The 14,785-nt window shown below is 55.4% G+C and overlaps 2 protein-coding genes across 5 annotated transcripts; both read right to left on the bottom strand.

The window, feature by feature from the left end:
* Window positions 1-4,902: 4,902 nt before the first annotated feature.
* ndufs5 (NADH:ubiquinone oxidoreductase subunit S5) lies at window positions 4,903-6,908 on the bottom strand. 2 transcript variants are annotated; one of them, XM_088602426.1, is made up of 3 exons: window positions 6,770-6,908; window positions 6,050-6,269; window positions 4,903-5,138 (listed from the first exon to the last, which is right to left on the bottom strand). In XM_088602426.1, the coding sequence occupies exons 2-3, from the start codon at window positions 6,263-6,265 to the stop codon at window positions 5,034-5,036; spliced, it is 321 nt and encodes a 106-aa protein (XP_088458552.1). In that variant the 5' UTR covers window positions 6,266-6,269; window positions 6,770-6,908; the 3' UTR covers window positions 4,903-5,033. The 2 variants fall into 2 exon arrangements, with proteins under 2 accessions (XP_088458552.1, XP_088458553.1); XM_088602427.1 differs by having other exon boundaries at window positions 6,668-6,809.
* A 1,018-nt stretch (window positions 6,909-7,926) lies between these two features.
* Window positions 7,927-14,697, bottom strand: LOC148649563 (antizyme inhibitor 2-like). Of its 3 annotated transcripts, none has more exons than XM_088602405.1 (10): window positions 14,600-14,697; window positions 14,125-14,222; window positions 13,802-13,975; window positions 12,787-12,959; window positions 11,512-11,646; window positions 11,029-11,194; window positions 10,778-10,940; window positions 9,576-9,676; window positions 8,886-9,097; window positions 7,927-8,539 (listed from the first exon to the last, which is right to left on the bottom strand). In XM_088602405.1, the coding sequence occupies exons 2-10, from the start codon at window positions 14,218-14,220 to the stop codon at window positions 8,482-8,484; spliced, it is 1,278 nt and encodes a 425-aa protein (XP_088458531.1). In that variant the 5' UTR covers window positions 14,221-14,222; window positions 14,600-14,697; the 3' UTR covers window positions 7,927-8,481. The 3 variants fall into 3 exon arrangements, with proteins under 3 accessions (XP_088458531.1, XP_088458533.1, XP_088458532.1); XM_088602407.1 differs by having other exon boundaries at window positions 8,886-9,094; XM_088602406.1 differs by having other exon boundaries at window positions 14,516-14,634.
* Between the last annotated feature and the right edge of the window lie 88 nt (window positions 14,698-14,785).

Raw genomic sequence — 14,785 nt, 5'->3', positions numbered from 1 at the left:
AGGTGGGGCTCGGCTCAGGCGACGCTGCTTGAGTCGGCTCTCATTCCTGCAGCCGGTGGGCGCCCACAGCGGCTCCTCGCTCACCCCATTCCCCTCCACACGGGAAACAGAACCGTGACGCAGCACCAGGCACAGAGTGGAGGCAGCACCAACAAGCAGGGCCCGTCTCCGCAGGGCTGGTCCACTCACGGCTCCGGGAGCGCTGAGCTCCAGCGGACCAGAGCAGCCACGCGGGGCCTGGCGGACGCCCAGGGCCTGGGCCTGTCTCCGGCTCACAGGCGCTGCTGACTGAGCCCCGGGGGCAGCAGAATCTGCCTGCGCAGCAGACTGCTCTCTTGCAGGTCTGCCAGCCGCAGGTTCACTTGCAGTTCATTCTAGCGAAGCAGAAAGGAAAAAAGACCAAACTCATTTACTCAAAGCTCAAAGCTCATTTATGTGGGTCTGGCCTGTAGCCCAATAAACTTTGGTTTCTGAACGTTTATGGATTCATCACAAATGCTTCCTCTCTGAGAGAAGAGCCTTGCTGTGCCCCACCTGGGCTTCAAACCCGCAACCTCTGGTTAAGGGTGCACAGCCCTGAGCCTCCGTCCCGCTGTCCTTTAACTCACCTCCTCCCTGCACACGGTTACTCAGGGGAGGTAAGAAGCACGAAGTCGCCTCTTCGGTGTTGCTTCTATTCTAGTGCTCTGCAGCTGAGAAAACCTGGAGCGGATCAGACTGCTGTGCTCTGGGGGTCTGATAGACAGAACCCTAAATCCTGGAGCGGATCAGACTGCTGTGCTCGGGGGGGCTGATAGACAGAACCCTAAACCCTGGAGCAGATCAGACTGCTGTGCACTGGGATCGGGCTCCTGTCTCCTGACTGAGTGGTGCTGCTGCAGCAGACTGACACAGATTCCAGCTCTATTAATAGAGAAGGCAGGTCTCCTTGCTTTTGTTGTTGTAAGATTAAAAACAGTTATGTTCAGCTCTGTTGTGACACTTCTCCAGTTTCTATTTCTGACACAGATGCTGGTAGAATTTACAAATTCAAAATTGCACTGATATTTTAACACACTGACTCACTGACTGTCAGACACACTGATAGACACACTGACTGACAGACAAGCTGACACACTCAGACACACTGACTGACACATTGACACACTCAGTCACACTGACTGACAGACACGCTGACACACTCAGACACACTGACTGACAGACACACTGACTGACAGACACATTGACACACTCAGTCACACTGACTGACAGACACGCTGACACATTCAGACACACTGACTGACAGACACGCTGACACACTCAGACACACTGACTGACAGACACAGTGACACACTCAGACACACTGACTGACAGACACACTGACACACTCAGACACACTGACTGACAGACACGCTGACACACTCAGTCACACTGATTGACAGATACGCTGACACACTCAGACACACTGACTGACAGACACACTAATAGACACGCTGACTGACCGACACACAGACAGACTCAGACATGCTGACTGACAGACATGCTGACTGACACGCTGACTGTCAGACACACTGATAGATAGACACACTGACACACTGACTGACAGACACACTAATAGACATGCTGACTGACCGACACAGACACACTCAGACATGCTGACTGACACACTGACTGACAGACACACTAATAGACACGCTGACTGACCGACACACAGACAGACTCAGACATGCTGACTGACACACTGGCTGTCAGACACACTGATAGATAGACACACTGACACACTCAGACACACTGACAGACAGACACGCTGACACGCCTCCCTGCCCGTGCTGAGCTCCTGCACACTGCTGCCCAGGCCCGGCCGCGCCGGAGCAGGGGGTGTGTCCGCTCAGGAACACCTGACACACCGCCTGCTCCCCTGCTCTCCAGCTCTCAGTTTGACACCCGGAGAATGAACGGGGTGACCGCTCGCTCGGAGAGAGCTATTTACTGATTCTGATCTCTGTCGCGATCGCGAGCGGGGATTGCTGTGCCTGACCTCGCTCCCGCCCTGTCCCACACCGGACCCGCCCGACAGGGCTCTGGTGCCGGGCGGGTTCGCGAAGAGCCCCGGTAATCAAACTGACTCATTTTCGCAGCCCGCCTGAACAAAAGGCGTCTCCTCTGGCTGGCTGTCGGACGGGCTTCCCCCTCGCAGCTTCAGGGGAAAAAACACCAGACAGACAGAGCTGACAGCTTCGCGGTCGCGCGGGACCGTGGGTTTCACTGTTCCACGGTCACGGCAGCGGCTGCAGCAATAATAATGATGATGATGATGATCATGACAGAACCCGCTCCTCGCTCCTCCAGCACTAAGGCCGACGGCTCGTCTCCGTGGGTCACGCCGTTGCTGTGCAATCTTTATAGACTTCACGCACGGTGACACGGCGGGCCGCGCGAGTGGACAGCAGGATAGGGGGCCGTGTACCCGAACCACCTGCCCCGGTATCCGAACAGTCACCCGAACAGGACCGCTTACCGGATGAGATGCCGCTCCTGACTGCGTATCGCGACCGCGAGATGTTCTGTCGCGACCAGGCGAGTCCTCGGCGACGGCTACTACTCCAGCGACAGGCCGAGCTGACCGGCGCTCTGGGTCGGTACCGCAGCTCCGGCTCGGCTATGGCTGTCCGGGCTCTCTCTCCGCCTCCTTCTCCTCCCTCTCTTCCCTCTCTCTCCCAGCTGAAAACTGCTTATTTTTCAGCAGCCGGCTCCTGATTCGGGAGCGCCAGTGTGTGTGAGAGTGTGTGTGAGACTGTGAGTGTGTGTGTGAGAGTGTGAGTGTGTGTGTGTGTGAGAGAGTGTGTGTGGGGCGGCTCGGCGCGAGAGCAGGAATCTCTTCGCTGCACAGCGCTGTGGCTGCAGGCGGACCGCAGCCCAAATAATAATACTGATACTAATAATAATTAAAAAAAATCATCATCATGATCATCGGGAGGAGGGGCATGGCGGTGCTGCTGGCGGGATGCTCTCACTCTGATTGGATTTCGAAGGCGGATTTTTGACTCCTCTAATCCCTTGATCTCCGTTACTCGGTCTCCAGCCTCTTATCCGACACAAACACGTCTTTCCGGGGCTTTTGCTCTCAGTTTGCTTTCCTCACTCTCGCCGCTCTCCTCCGGGGCGGCCCGGTTCGGTTCTGAAGGAGCACGCAGTCGGGTCGCCCTGCTGCCCCAGGATGCGGCTGCGGGCCATTAAGCGAGCGACACTGTCTTTGGGCTCGCCTGTCCGCCAGACACTGACGGGTCTGCTGGCGGGTCCGGTTCTGGCGGCGAGATGGGTCCGAACGATCCAGTTCGCACTCGTCTCGCCGCTCCTGCTCTGTCAGCGGACAGCGGTCCGTTATTATAGACAGAGGGATCTGCACACCCGGGGTCACCGGACACCCACATTCCCCACGGGAGCCCCCAGTCTGGGGGAACAGGACCACGTGGATCATGTGGAGATCCGAGAGATTTCCATCTGTGTGTGTACTGTACACATGTCCACGCAGTCACTTTGTCCTGGACAGAGTCCTGAGCACAGTGTCTCCGGATCCAGACTGGTGCACTGTCTGTGTGGAGCTCGCATGTTCTCCCTTGTCCTGAAGGATCTTCCCCAGGTGCACCAGTTTCCCCACTCCTACCTCACACTGACGAGCTGGTCGTGTTCATTGATGTTTCCAAACCATCCCTGCGTGAGTGCAAGTCCACCCTGTGACAGTGACCCATCCTGGGATCAGCCCCATGTGTGTGTGTGTGTGTGTGTGTGTGTGTGTGTGTGCCCTGTGACAGTGTCCCATCCTGGGATCAGCCCCGTGTGTGTGTGTGTGTGTGTGTGTGTGTGTCCTGTGACAGTGTCCCATCCTGGGATCAGCCCCGTGTGTGTGTGTGTGTGTGTGTGTGTGTGTGTGTGTGTGTGTGCCCTGTGACAGTGTCCCATCCTGGGATCAGCCCCATGTGTGTGTGTGTGTGTGTGTGTGTGTGTGTGTGTGTGTGTGTGTGCCCTGTGACAGTGTCCCATCCTGGGATCAGCCCCGTGTGCAGGACAGGCAGGGAGCTGCCACAGCCTGTGTCAGGATCACAGGCTGACCCCCGAAATAAAGACAGGGTCCAGGGCAGCAGGTCCCAGCTGTACCTCAGCTCCAGGTCCTCCTCGCAAGCTCACCCATGAGTCTTCTCTCATTCCAGCTCAGCACCCAATTACTTAATTAAGCCCTTAATTGGACTAATGAGGTGGTTTGTCAGGCCTAATTGCTTTCAGCTTCTCACACGCTACACCTTGAGTATTAAGCGTGATGAAATGAGCGAGGGCTCAGCCGGGCTCCTTTGTATCTGAACAACTGGAACTGCAGGACAGCACGTGCCTAACACACTCCCAGCCCCAGACACACTCCTGGCTCCACACACTCCCAGCCCCAGACACACTCCCAGCTTAACACACACCTGGCTCCAGACACTCCCACCTTGACACACTCCCACCCCCAGACACTCCCAGCCCCACACACACTCGCAGCTTGATACACTCCCAGCTCAACACAGTCACTCCCACTGCCATCCACCCACAGACACACCTCCACCCAAACTCCCACACCGCCACACAGCGAGACGCCCCATTCAGGGGTTCAGGGCTTTAATGAAGAGCTCAGGTGCTCAGAAGACACAGCACAGTGCCCCACAGGAGACCCCAGGAGCCTCAGGGGTCCTCAGGTGACACTATTACCTGGATGACAGGAAATAGTCAGGGTTCGGTTTCTGGATTCTATCCCGGCTGAGTGGACATCCCACCCTGCAGCCCTGCACACTCTGAGGGAGCTGTGCGCTAGTTTTCATCAGCCCTGACCCAGACAGACCCGCAAAAAGCCAGCAGAACTGCTGGCTCTGGAAAATGAGGAACACACCGCTGTTCAAGTAAGAGTCATTTTATTTTTCTTGTCTTGTAAACTGATGGTAACTCAGGGGGTCTGTGGTCATGGGCTGTCCCCTCTGTCACCGAGCTGCAGTGTCTCCTCCGCGCAGGCAGGGGGCGTGACTGCCTCACGGCCGGGGGTCCTCCTGCCCAGTGTGGTGCTCTGGGGGTGTGTACTTGCCCTCCTTCATCAGCTTCTCCTTCTGTTTGCGGATCTCGTGCAGACGCTTGTACTGCAGAAGACAGGACAGGCAGGCAGGACGGTTATCATTACATCAGCTGTGCAGATCCTGGGCTGCCATGCCTGTGAAAGCCAGTGCTTAAACAATCATCACTTCTTTTTCACCAGCACGTGTGCATGGCTTTACAGTGCATTGTATAACATTTTCTTTACAATGCGATGCAATAGGGTGGCCACCTGTCTGTGTGTTTCTAAGAAATCTGGTTATCAGCTTCCGTATCTGAGAAGCTGCTGTGAAGACACCCTGCTATCCGTTTTTGTCTGATGACTAATCTGCACTGCAACTCAATGGTACTGTATCCAGCTCCAGATATCTGAGAATTCCATCTGGAATCGGTCTTGAGTCTGTTATTGTGATACTGGTTTGTTATTGTCACAGTCTAGTGACTGCACAGGATTTTACAGCCTTATACAGCACTGTACATGTCCCAGCCATGTGACAATGAGCAGCTGCAGTGAAACTGTACAACAGTGTGGGCAGGCACTGCAGTACTGTCCTGCAGCTCCCTGACACCCAGAACCAGGCTCTTCCGTTACTGAGGGTCATTCTCAAGCCTGTTGAATTATCTTTAAAATGAATGCTGCAGGGACGATGCACTGCAGGCTTAAGCATTCAAACCACAGGATGAAACGCGTGTAACAGCATTCCTCTGTTGAGCAGGCCTGTGGGGTGTAACACAGCCGGCAGAGACACGCGGAGCCGAGCTGCTCTGTCACACAGCTCTTCCTGGATAAGTCCACACCTGCCGATCCCCGACGTCTCCAACACACATTCAGACCCGAGTAGCTGATGACCTATGAGCTGGATGCTTTGGCGTGGGGCTGGAGGGGCAGGTCAGTCAGGGGAACGAGCCTGGTTCTGTGGCCGGGTCGGGCCCGAGTGTGTCCAGCCGGCGCACTCACGGTCTTGTCGCGGTGCATGCACTCCCGGAAGTCCTCCAGCTCCAGCTTGCACTCCCGGCGGGCACGCGTCTGCCCGATCCCGTGGGCACACTCGATCCACTCCTTCTCGAAGGCATGGCACCGCGCCGCCCGGCGGTACGGCTGCTCCCCGCTCTGGGCCAGCAGCCACCTGTCCACGTTCACACCCAGCTTCTCCTGCAGGTCCACAAAGGGCATGGCTCTGGGGCAGAGAGAAAAGAGAGGGGCAGGAGGGAAAGAGAGAGAGGGACAGGGGGAGAGGAGAAGGGGAACAGGAACAGAAGGAGGCACAGGCGTTACGGACCACTCGACTGCTCACTCACACCGACCGAGACCGAGCCTCTGTTACTGGCGAAGCCTGGACACCGGCTGTCCCTGCTGCTGCCCGTGGCCCAGGAGTCCGCACACACAGTCACGCACGTCGCGTCGAGAACAGCATCAGAGTCATTTCTCTTACTGCTGTGGGGCGCCTGTTTGCTTTAGTTCTGTGTATGTGCCCGAACTAGACTGGTTTAATAACTGAACTGCTGCGGCCGGTAGCTGTCAGTGTCCAATAACAGACCCGCTCGCCTGTCGAATGACAATCACACAGTTGAATACCTGAGCCCCAGGCTACACGCCTTTTCAGGCCAGCGGGGACTTCACACACAGTGGAGTAAAGATTTTCACCCCGGTTAGCGAGTCCCGGCCGCTCTTACTCACCTGAACCTCGGGGAGTCTTTAACCTTCCGCGAGTCTCCGTCGCTTTACGGTAACGCGGACGAATGCCATAAAGCACTCTTGTTTTCACTGCGCCCATGTTTGCGACACTGCGGTCCTGTTGTAGTTTGTCTTTCACAGCGCCCCCTTGTGGCCCAGTGTAGACTCAACCCAGGAAACCCCGAGAGGAGCGGCGCTACGCTGAGGGTCGGAACTGCTATAAACCCGTGACTTTCCTGTCGGTGGTGAATGTTAATTAGAATAATGAATTTACCTTTGTCAAACTCTAGGAGGACTGCAGTGTCTAAATGTTTTGGTTCCTAATGATGAATTCTCAGTTACTATCGTACGGTACATACTGTATATGAAATTTGTATTTGACCAATTGTGTTATATGTATCCAAAGCTTGGTTACGATTATTCTGTTAATGAAATACACCATGGTGAACCTCACAGAGACACTTCCTCCAGCTGCCTGGGACCTTGGGTTTAGAGGGTGTGATGAACCCGGGACACTGAGGTTCTGGTTCTGTTCTGCTGTGGCTGGAGGTGGTGTCGATCCCAACTGTGTGCTCTAGACTGGCTCAGAGAGTGAGGGGGAGCAGAGCCCTGCCGCTCCAGTCCAGTCCAGTCGGGTCAGCACCAGCGCCTCTCTGCGGGCACAGGCGGCTCTGAGGGCTGTGTGGGCCTCCAGTCACTCCTGTACGTGTGCTGGGAGGACAGAGCACATGGGACTAAACCTTAGACCTGTTGTAAGCACTTTCGAACACAAGACCTGATCTCTCTTCAGGAAATGTTACTCCTTCTATCAGGAGAGACAGGTTAAAATGTCTCCTGCCTTATATTTTATTTTAATTTAATATTTTCATCTTAATAGCAAGCAGCCATATCGCCCTGCAGCTCTCAACTGGCAGCCCACTGAAGCTCAGCAGGGTTGAGCCTGGTCAGGACCTGGAAGGGAGACTCCTGGGAAGCTATGGTTTCTGCTGGAAGTGGTGTCAGCGGGGGTGCCCACCCTGTGGTCTGTGTGGGTCCTACTGGCGGGGACACTATATTGCAGACTTACTTAGCAAAGAATTGAGAACACACCCAAACAGAAAATAGTATGACTTACACTGCTGTACAGTCTACAGTGTTAACAGACCACGTCACCGACTTCAGACAAGAACCACAACCAGTTTTTATTTAGTACCAGGGTGGACAATAACAACATTACATTTCAAATCCAGAGGGAAAACACAAACAATCTTGTGCCTGACTGGTAGGGACAAACGAATCTCCTAGGTAAGCTAACAAGCCCCTCTCTCTCTTTCTCCTCAGCCATGTTTCCCAAAACCCCCTGCTAACCCATGGCTTCACCTGCCCTTAACCAACAGGAAGTCTGCCTGCAGCGCACCGCTTAATTGTGCTTGACCACGCCCTCACCCTCACCAGGCCTGAGCCACAGCTTCACTGTGCTTGACCACAGCCTCACCCTCACCAGGCCTGAGCCATGACTGCTGTGCTGGACCACCCCTCCCTCTGCTTCTAGCTCAGCTTGCTGTCCTGCTGCAGCTGCCAAACCTAGGGGAGCCCACCCTCAGACAGACAGAAGAATGCAAATTAATGACAAGTGTGTAACGTCTCTTTCAGCCCCTGTTGAAGACACTGGAGACGAGCTGCTGTGTGTTTGTGTGGAACAGGGTCACAGGGTCACAGTCGCCTCATGGAGGACATCAGATCTCTGGGCTGCTCAGCTCCTCAGCGGCCATCTGTCTTTTCTGAAGACACTTCCTGGAGGGGAAAGGAGAGAGGAGACAAACTCCGTCAGTGTGTCCAGCACCTCCTGGTGTCCCTGTGGTTCTGAGAGCTCTGCTGCCTCAGTGATGGAGCAGGGAGCAGGGCTGTCGTGACCGGAGTCCCCAGGGGAGTCACAGCGGGCGGCTCAGGCCAGGAAGCAGCAGGCAGCTCTGCACACAGCCCGGCTGGGCGACCCCACTGGCTGTGGGAGTGAGGGGAGGCTGAATGGGGGCAGAAATCCTCTCTCTTGGTTCACTGCTAGTGCTCCTGAAGGCTCTGCAGTCCTCCCCACTGCGCTGTAGCCCCTGTGAGTGCCCAGTGCGGGGCTGCAGGGACTCACCACAGCAGTCTGGGCACCGTGTAGAAGACAGGGGGAGGGGCGAACCCGTTGAAGTGCGAGGCCAGGGATATGGAGTAGGCCCCGTGGTCGAAGAACAGCAGCCAGTCTCCCAGCTCCAGCTCCGGCAGCAGCCAGTCGGTGCTCAGCAGGTCATAGGGACAGCAGGTGGGACCCCAGACAGTGGAGGGGTACAGGGGCCGGCCATCCTGCTGCTTCAGGGAGAGATCAGGGCACAGGGTCAGCAGTCTGAGCCCTGACCACTGCAGACACAATTATTCACACCCTGTGTCTGAGCCCAGGTTATTCTACAGAGGTGGAGACAGTAATAGGGGCTCTATGACTGAGCCCAGGTTATTCTACAGAGGTGTATAATTCTACAGATCTGTAGGTGCTCTACAGATTGGTATATGTAGAATGGTGATTAAAGGTGGTTCTGATTCTACATGCTATCTGTTTGGCCATGTGGATCATCAGCTGCTCAATTTCCTCCCAGAAACCACGCAGGTTGGATGTGATTGGCTCATCTACAGTGTCTCTTTCTTTTCCAAGGGACTTCATGTTTTGGGGGATTGGTGCCAGTAAATCCGTGCTTGGCTCTGGATCTAGACAGAAGCAGGAATAGGAAGGTACAGCGGACTCCAGCTGTCCCCGGTGGGACGTCCTGTGAACGTGGCCGGGTGCCAGACTCACCGACAGCGGGCTGGGCTGGGCGTATTTGTCCTTCTCCAACCTGGTAAAGCCAAAGCTGCCAAAGAGCCCGTCGTTGATGTGGTAGACAAGATGTCTCTCGCCTGCAGAGAGAAGCTTCAGCTGTCAAACCAAAGACCTGAGCTGAGTCTGCAGAGACTGTTCACACCAGAGGACACTCAGTCTCTGCATCTCCTGTCTCCTGGGTATTGTTCCAGCCTGGGTAGTCAATCAGACTTTTAATCTTAAGATTTTCTACATTAGATAGATACAGGTTTTTCTTAACTTCTTTTAGGACTGATTCTACAAATCAATGCCTTAATTAAAGCTATAGTTATGCACAAAACTACCTTGTGACATAAAATACCAATGATAAGTATAACCTAATGCTGCTAATTAAATAATCAGACCAACTGTGTAACTGAGAGTCTAGCCTACATGAAATGTATTTCAGACCACAGTTTCATATCTGTGACAGTATATTTTACAAAAGATTTCCCTCATTCCCCAAAAGGTAATCAAATCATTCTGCCCAGTGCTTTCTGGGAAATTGGATAGGGTGAAGAAAACTACATTTCTTCTTATGCGGGAAGACTAAAAAGGATTATTCATATTTGTATCAGTTCTCCTCAAATGTTCCTCTCTTCACAACCAAAGAGACTCAGTTCCCTCAGCCTGTCAGTGTGGGACACTCCCTTCAGACTAGAGAGACTCAGTTCCCTCAGCCTGTCAGTGTGGGACACTCCCTTCAGACTAAAGAGACTCAGTTCCTCCAGCCTGTTAGTATGGGACACTCCCTTCAGACTAAAGAGACTCAGTTTCTTCAGCAAGTCAGATGACATTAGGACATGTTAGGATGTAGTTCTCTCTGAAACCCCAAAATGAATGTGGTTGCTCTTCTCTGGACTGACTCTGCAGCAATATCTGTTTAATAACACAATAGCCAATGCAGTACAAAATATTCTAAATACCATGTATAAAAACATACAGAATTGAAACACTTTTGTAAAAAAATGCTGCAGTATCACTACATTATGATTGTAACCCTGAAGTTAACATCACCGAAACACCTCTCAGGGCTCTGTGCTCTGGAGCTGTTACACTTTCAGAGCACATTTAACCTGGAGAAACAGGTTTGCAGTTTGAGCTCCTGTCCTGACTGCTGCCATGATGATGCAGGGAGGTTGCCCCCTGGGAACACCCACCCTCTGTGCCCCCCAGACAGGGGGCGGCCTCCTTCTTCCCGATCACGCTGGCCGCCAGAGTGAAGGCCGATGTCACGTAGTACCGGCCTGGCTCGGCGATGACCTCCACCCCACTGCCTGCTGGGAAGTGGAGCTCCAGGGCTGTGTTGATCACCACAGCAAGCTGAGGAGGAAGGAGGGAACACAGAGCACTGATTCCTGAAGGCTGCTGGAGACCCACTGCAGTGCAGCAGTGTTGAGTCTGTCCTTACCTCCTCCAGAGTGACCCCTGTGTGGTCAGTCCCAGGGAAGCCGCCCCCGATGTCCAGCAGTGTCATGCTGTGTCCCAGCTGCTGTCCCAGAGTGAAGACGGAGCGGGCGTCTGCCATGGCCAGGCTGAAGGCCTCTGGGTCCTGGCAGCCACTGCCCACGTGGAAGCTGGTGATCAGACACAGCACACAGAGACACAGAGTAGTGGCACTGTCACAGGGCTCTGGCACTGACAGTGGACACAGACACTGGACACTGGGCTCTGCTACAGGGCATGCACACTGGACACTGAACATTAACACTGGGCACTGGGCTCTGACACTAGTAATTAACTCTGGACACTGAGCATTAACACTGGACACTGGGCTCTGTTACTGGGCATTAACATTGAAATGACTGACGAACAGTACAACATACCTGACTGAGTTTAAATTCAGGTTGAACATCTATTATTTTTCCAGGAAAAACAACTCGACCCTCCTCACCTGACCCCGATGACCTCCACTCCCAGCTCTCTGGCCAGCTCCAGCAGGTGACCACACTCCCCCAGTGGTGCCCCATATTTCACACTCAGTCTGTACATGGATGTGGAGTCGTCAGTGGCTATCCGCAACAGCAGCCTGGACAGAGGACAGGGGTCACACAGGGCAGGACTCTGGAGCCCAGGTCAGTGGACATCAGGTGAGAGAGGGGCTGTATACAGGTGTGACTCTTTCCCTGTACTCACTGTGCTCAGGAGGCCCGTCCCCTGTACTCACTGTGCTCAGGAAAGGAAGTCCGTCCCCTGTACTCACTGTGCTCAGGAAAGGAAGTCCGTCCCCTGTACTCACTATGCTCAGGAGGCCCGTCCCCTGTACTCACTGTGCTCAGGAGGCCCGTCCCCTGTACTCACTGTGCTCAGGAGGCCCGTCCCCTGTACTCACTGTGCTCAGGAGGCCCGTCCCCTGTACTCACTGTGCTCAGGAGGCCCGTCCCCTGTACTCACTGTGCTCAGGAGGCCCCTCCCCTGTACTCACTGTGCTCAGGAGGCCCGTCCCCTGTACTCACTGTGCCCAGGAGGCCCCTCCCCTGTACTCACTGTGCTCAGGAGGCCTGTCCCCTGTACTCACTGTGCTCAGGAGGCCCGTCCCCTGTACTCACTGTGCTCAGGAGGCCCGTCCCCTGTACTCACTGTGCCCAGGAGGCCTGTCCCCTGTACTCACTGTGCCCAGGAGGCCTGTCCCCTGTACTCACTGTGCTCAGGAGGCCTGTCCCCTGTACTCACTGTGCTCAGGAGACCTGTCCCCTGTACTCACTGTGCCCAGGAGGCCTGTCCCCTGTACTCACTGTGCTCAGGAGGCCTGTCCCCTGTACTCACTGTGCTCAGGAGGCCTGTCCCCTGTACTCACTGTGCTCAGGAGACCTGTCCCCTGTACTCACTGTGCCCAGGAGGCCTGTCCCCTGTACTCACTGTGCCCAGGAGGCCCGTCCCCTGTACTCACTGTGCTCAGGAGGCCCGTCCCCTGTACTCACTGTGCTCAGGAGGCCCGTCCCCTGTACTCACTGTGCCCAGGAGGCCCGTCCCCTGTACTCACTGTGCTCAGGAGGCCCGTCCCCTGTACTCACTGTGCTCAGGAGGCCCGTCCCCTGTACTCACTGTGCTCAGGAGGCCCGTCCCCTGTACTCACTGTGCTCAGGAGGCCTGTCCCCTGTACTCACTGTGCTCAGGAGGCCTGTCCCCTGTACTCACTGTGCTCAGGAGGCCTGTCCCCTGTACTCACTGTGCGCGGGGGTGGTGCAGGGCGGCCTGTCTCAGCTCCTCCTGGCTGTCGAAGGTGGCCAGCTGGACATCGTGCTTTGCGGCGAACTGCAGGTGCGAGAGCTGCTTGCAGGGCTGGGCGAACACAATCCTGTGGGCCGGCACCCCCAGGGCCAGAACCAGCTGCATCTCCCCCTGAGACACACGCAGGACAGCGGAGCTGAGCGCAGCCACACACACAGCTGGCCTGCGGGCTGGGGGAGGACGGCCCCCACATGAGAGCAGAGCTGCACTGGCGTCAGGACAGACAGGGCCTCACAGACGCCCGCCTGGGTCCTGTGTACAGATCCTCAGTCTCACAGCTTGACTGTGACAGTGCTTGTCATTCATTTAAAACTAGAACTGCTTCAGGTGCAGTTTGTGTGTAAACACAGAACCTGAAGCAAATCTAGTTTAATTATCTCTCCCACTCCTGGCTGTGCAGCCAAATTAACCCAAATCAGGTCATTAAAAAAACAGCTCCTGTGCTGTTCTAAATAAGCCTGCAGCTAGAATGATCTGGAGTTTCAAATCGTGTCAAACAGGACAGTCCTGCCACTCCTGCCAGTAACTCAGTATCTTAGCATACCAGTAACCCAGTCCTCCAGTTTCTCCCAATTCCCAGACCCCCAGATCCCCAGTACTGTCCCCTAGACCTCCAGGACTCCCCAGTCCCCTCACACCTCCATCCCCCAATCTCCCCGGTTTCCCCAGTCTCCCCAGTCCCCCAGTCCCCCAGTCTCCCAATCCCCCAAGTCCCCCCAGTCCCCCCAGTCTCATAGTCTACCAGTTCCCACAGTCACCACTGTCTCCCAGGTCCCCCAGTCCCTCCCAGTCCTCCCCAGTCCCCCAGTCCCCCCAGTCCCCCCAGTCCCTCACACCCCAATCCCCCAGTCTCCTCAGTCCCTCAAGTCTCCCCAGTTCCCCAGTCCCTCAGTCTCCCAGTCCCCCAGTCCCTCCCAGTTCCCCCAGTCTCCCAGTCCCCAGTCCCCAGTTACCTGGCTGGCGCAGTCAAAGCCGGCCCCCAGCTGTGCCAGTGTCCACAGCACTCCCGGGCTGCTGTTGCACTTGACGGCGTAGAAGGGGCGCACGCGGGGCAGGGCAGCGTGCCAGCGCTGGTGTTGGAGCACCACCTCGCCCAGGTCTGCCACCAGGAAGGCGTCCTGCCGCCCCTGGGCAGAGAGACAGGGAGCCTCTGATCGCACACGGGGAGCAGCATCACCCGGCACCCCGACACACAGACGGACACAGTCGACACGCTAGCAGCACAGCAATCAGACAGAACCAAACGACTCAGGCGGTCCTGTCAGGAGCCTCTCACCATGCGGGACCTCTCCTCTGTCTCCCTCTCCAGCCAGTCCTGGGAGCTCTGCCCCTCCTGCAGCACGGCCAGCTGGAATCTGCCCTCCACGTCCATCTCTGAGAGAGGAAGAGGGATACAAGGGTGAGGAAGGACAGAGGCTCCAGTTGTCATCAGCTTCAGGACTTATATAACACCTTGACCCAGCTCTCTGAATCAAATACAGACAGAGAGACAGACAGTGAAACCAACAGATATACAGATAGAGAGACAGACAGTGAGACGCAGACAGAGACAGAGACAGATACACAGACAAATAGACAGAGGGTGACAGTAACACAGACAGTGAGAAGGACAGAGACAGATGCACAAACAGAGAGACAGGGAGACGGAGACAGTCAGGCACACAAACCGATAAAGACACAGACAGGAGCTCCAGGAACACTCCGGTGTTTTCGTGTTGATCTCAGCTGTGTTGTGGGTGAAAGTCTCTCACCTGCGCTTTGCTGTCCTCAGCGACCGAAGGAGTTTCCCTCACTGCCTGTGTCAGGGTGGGACTGTGGGCTGCTTATCCTGTCCCTGGAGCCTTGGAGAGTGTGCAAGAGTAATTAACTGGGAGGGGCTATCTCTCCAGCTCAGAGAGTTTGTGTGTCTAAATTTAATATTCAAATATAGCGAATGG

The sequence above is a fragment of the Lepisosteus platostomus genome, chromosome 13 (genome assembly GCF_059453375.1).
Source record: "Lepisosteus platostomus isolate fLepPlt1 chromosome 13, fLepPlt1.hap1, whole genome shotgun sequence".
NCBI classification, from domain to species: Eukaryota; Metazoa; Chordata; class Actinopteri; order Semionotiformes; family Lepisosteidae; genus Lepisosteus; species Lepisosteus platostomus.
The sequence above is the reverse complement of the archived record's forward strand: the minus strand, read 5'-3'. Positions and strand labels throughout refer to the sequence as shown.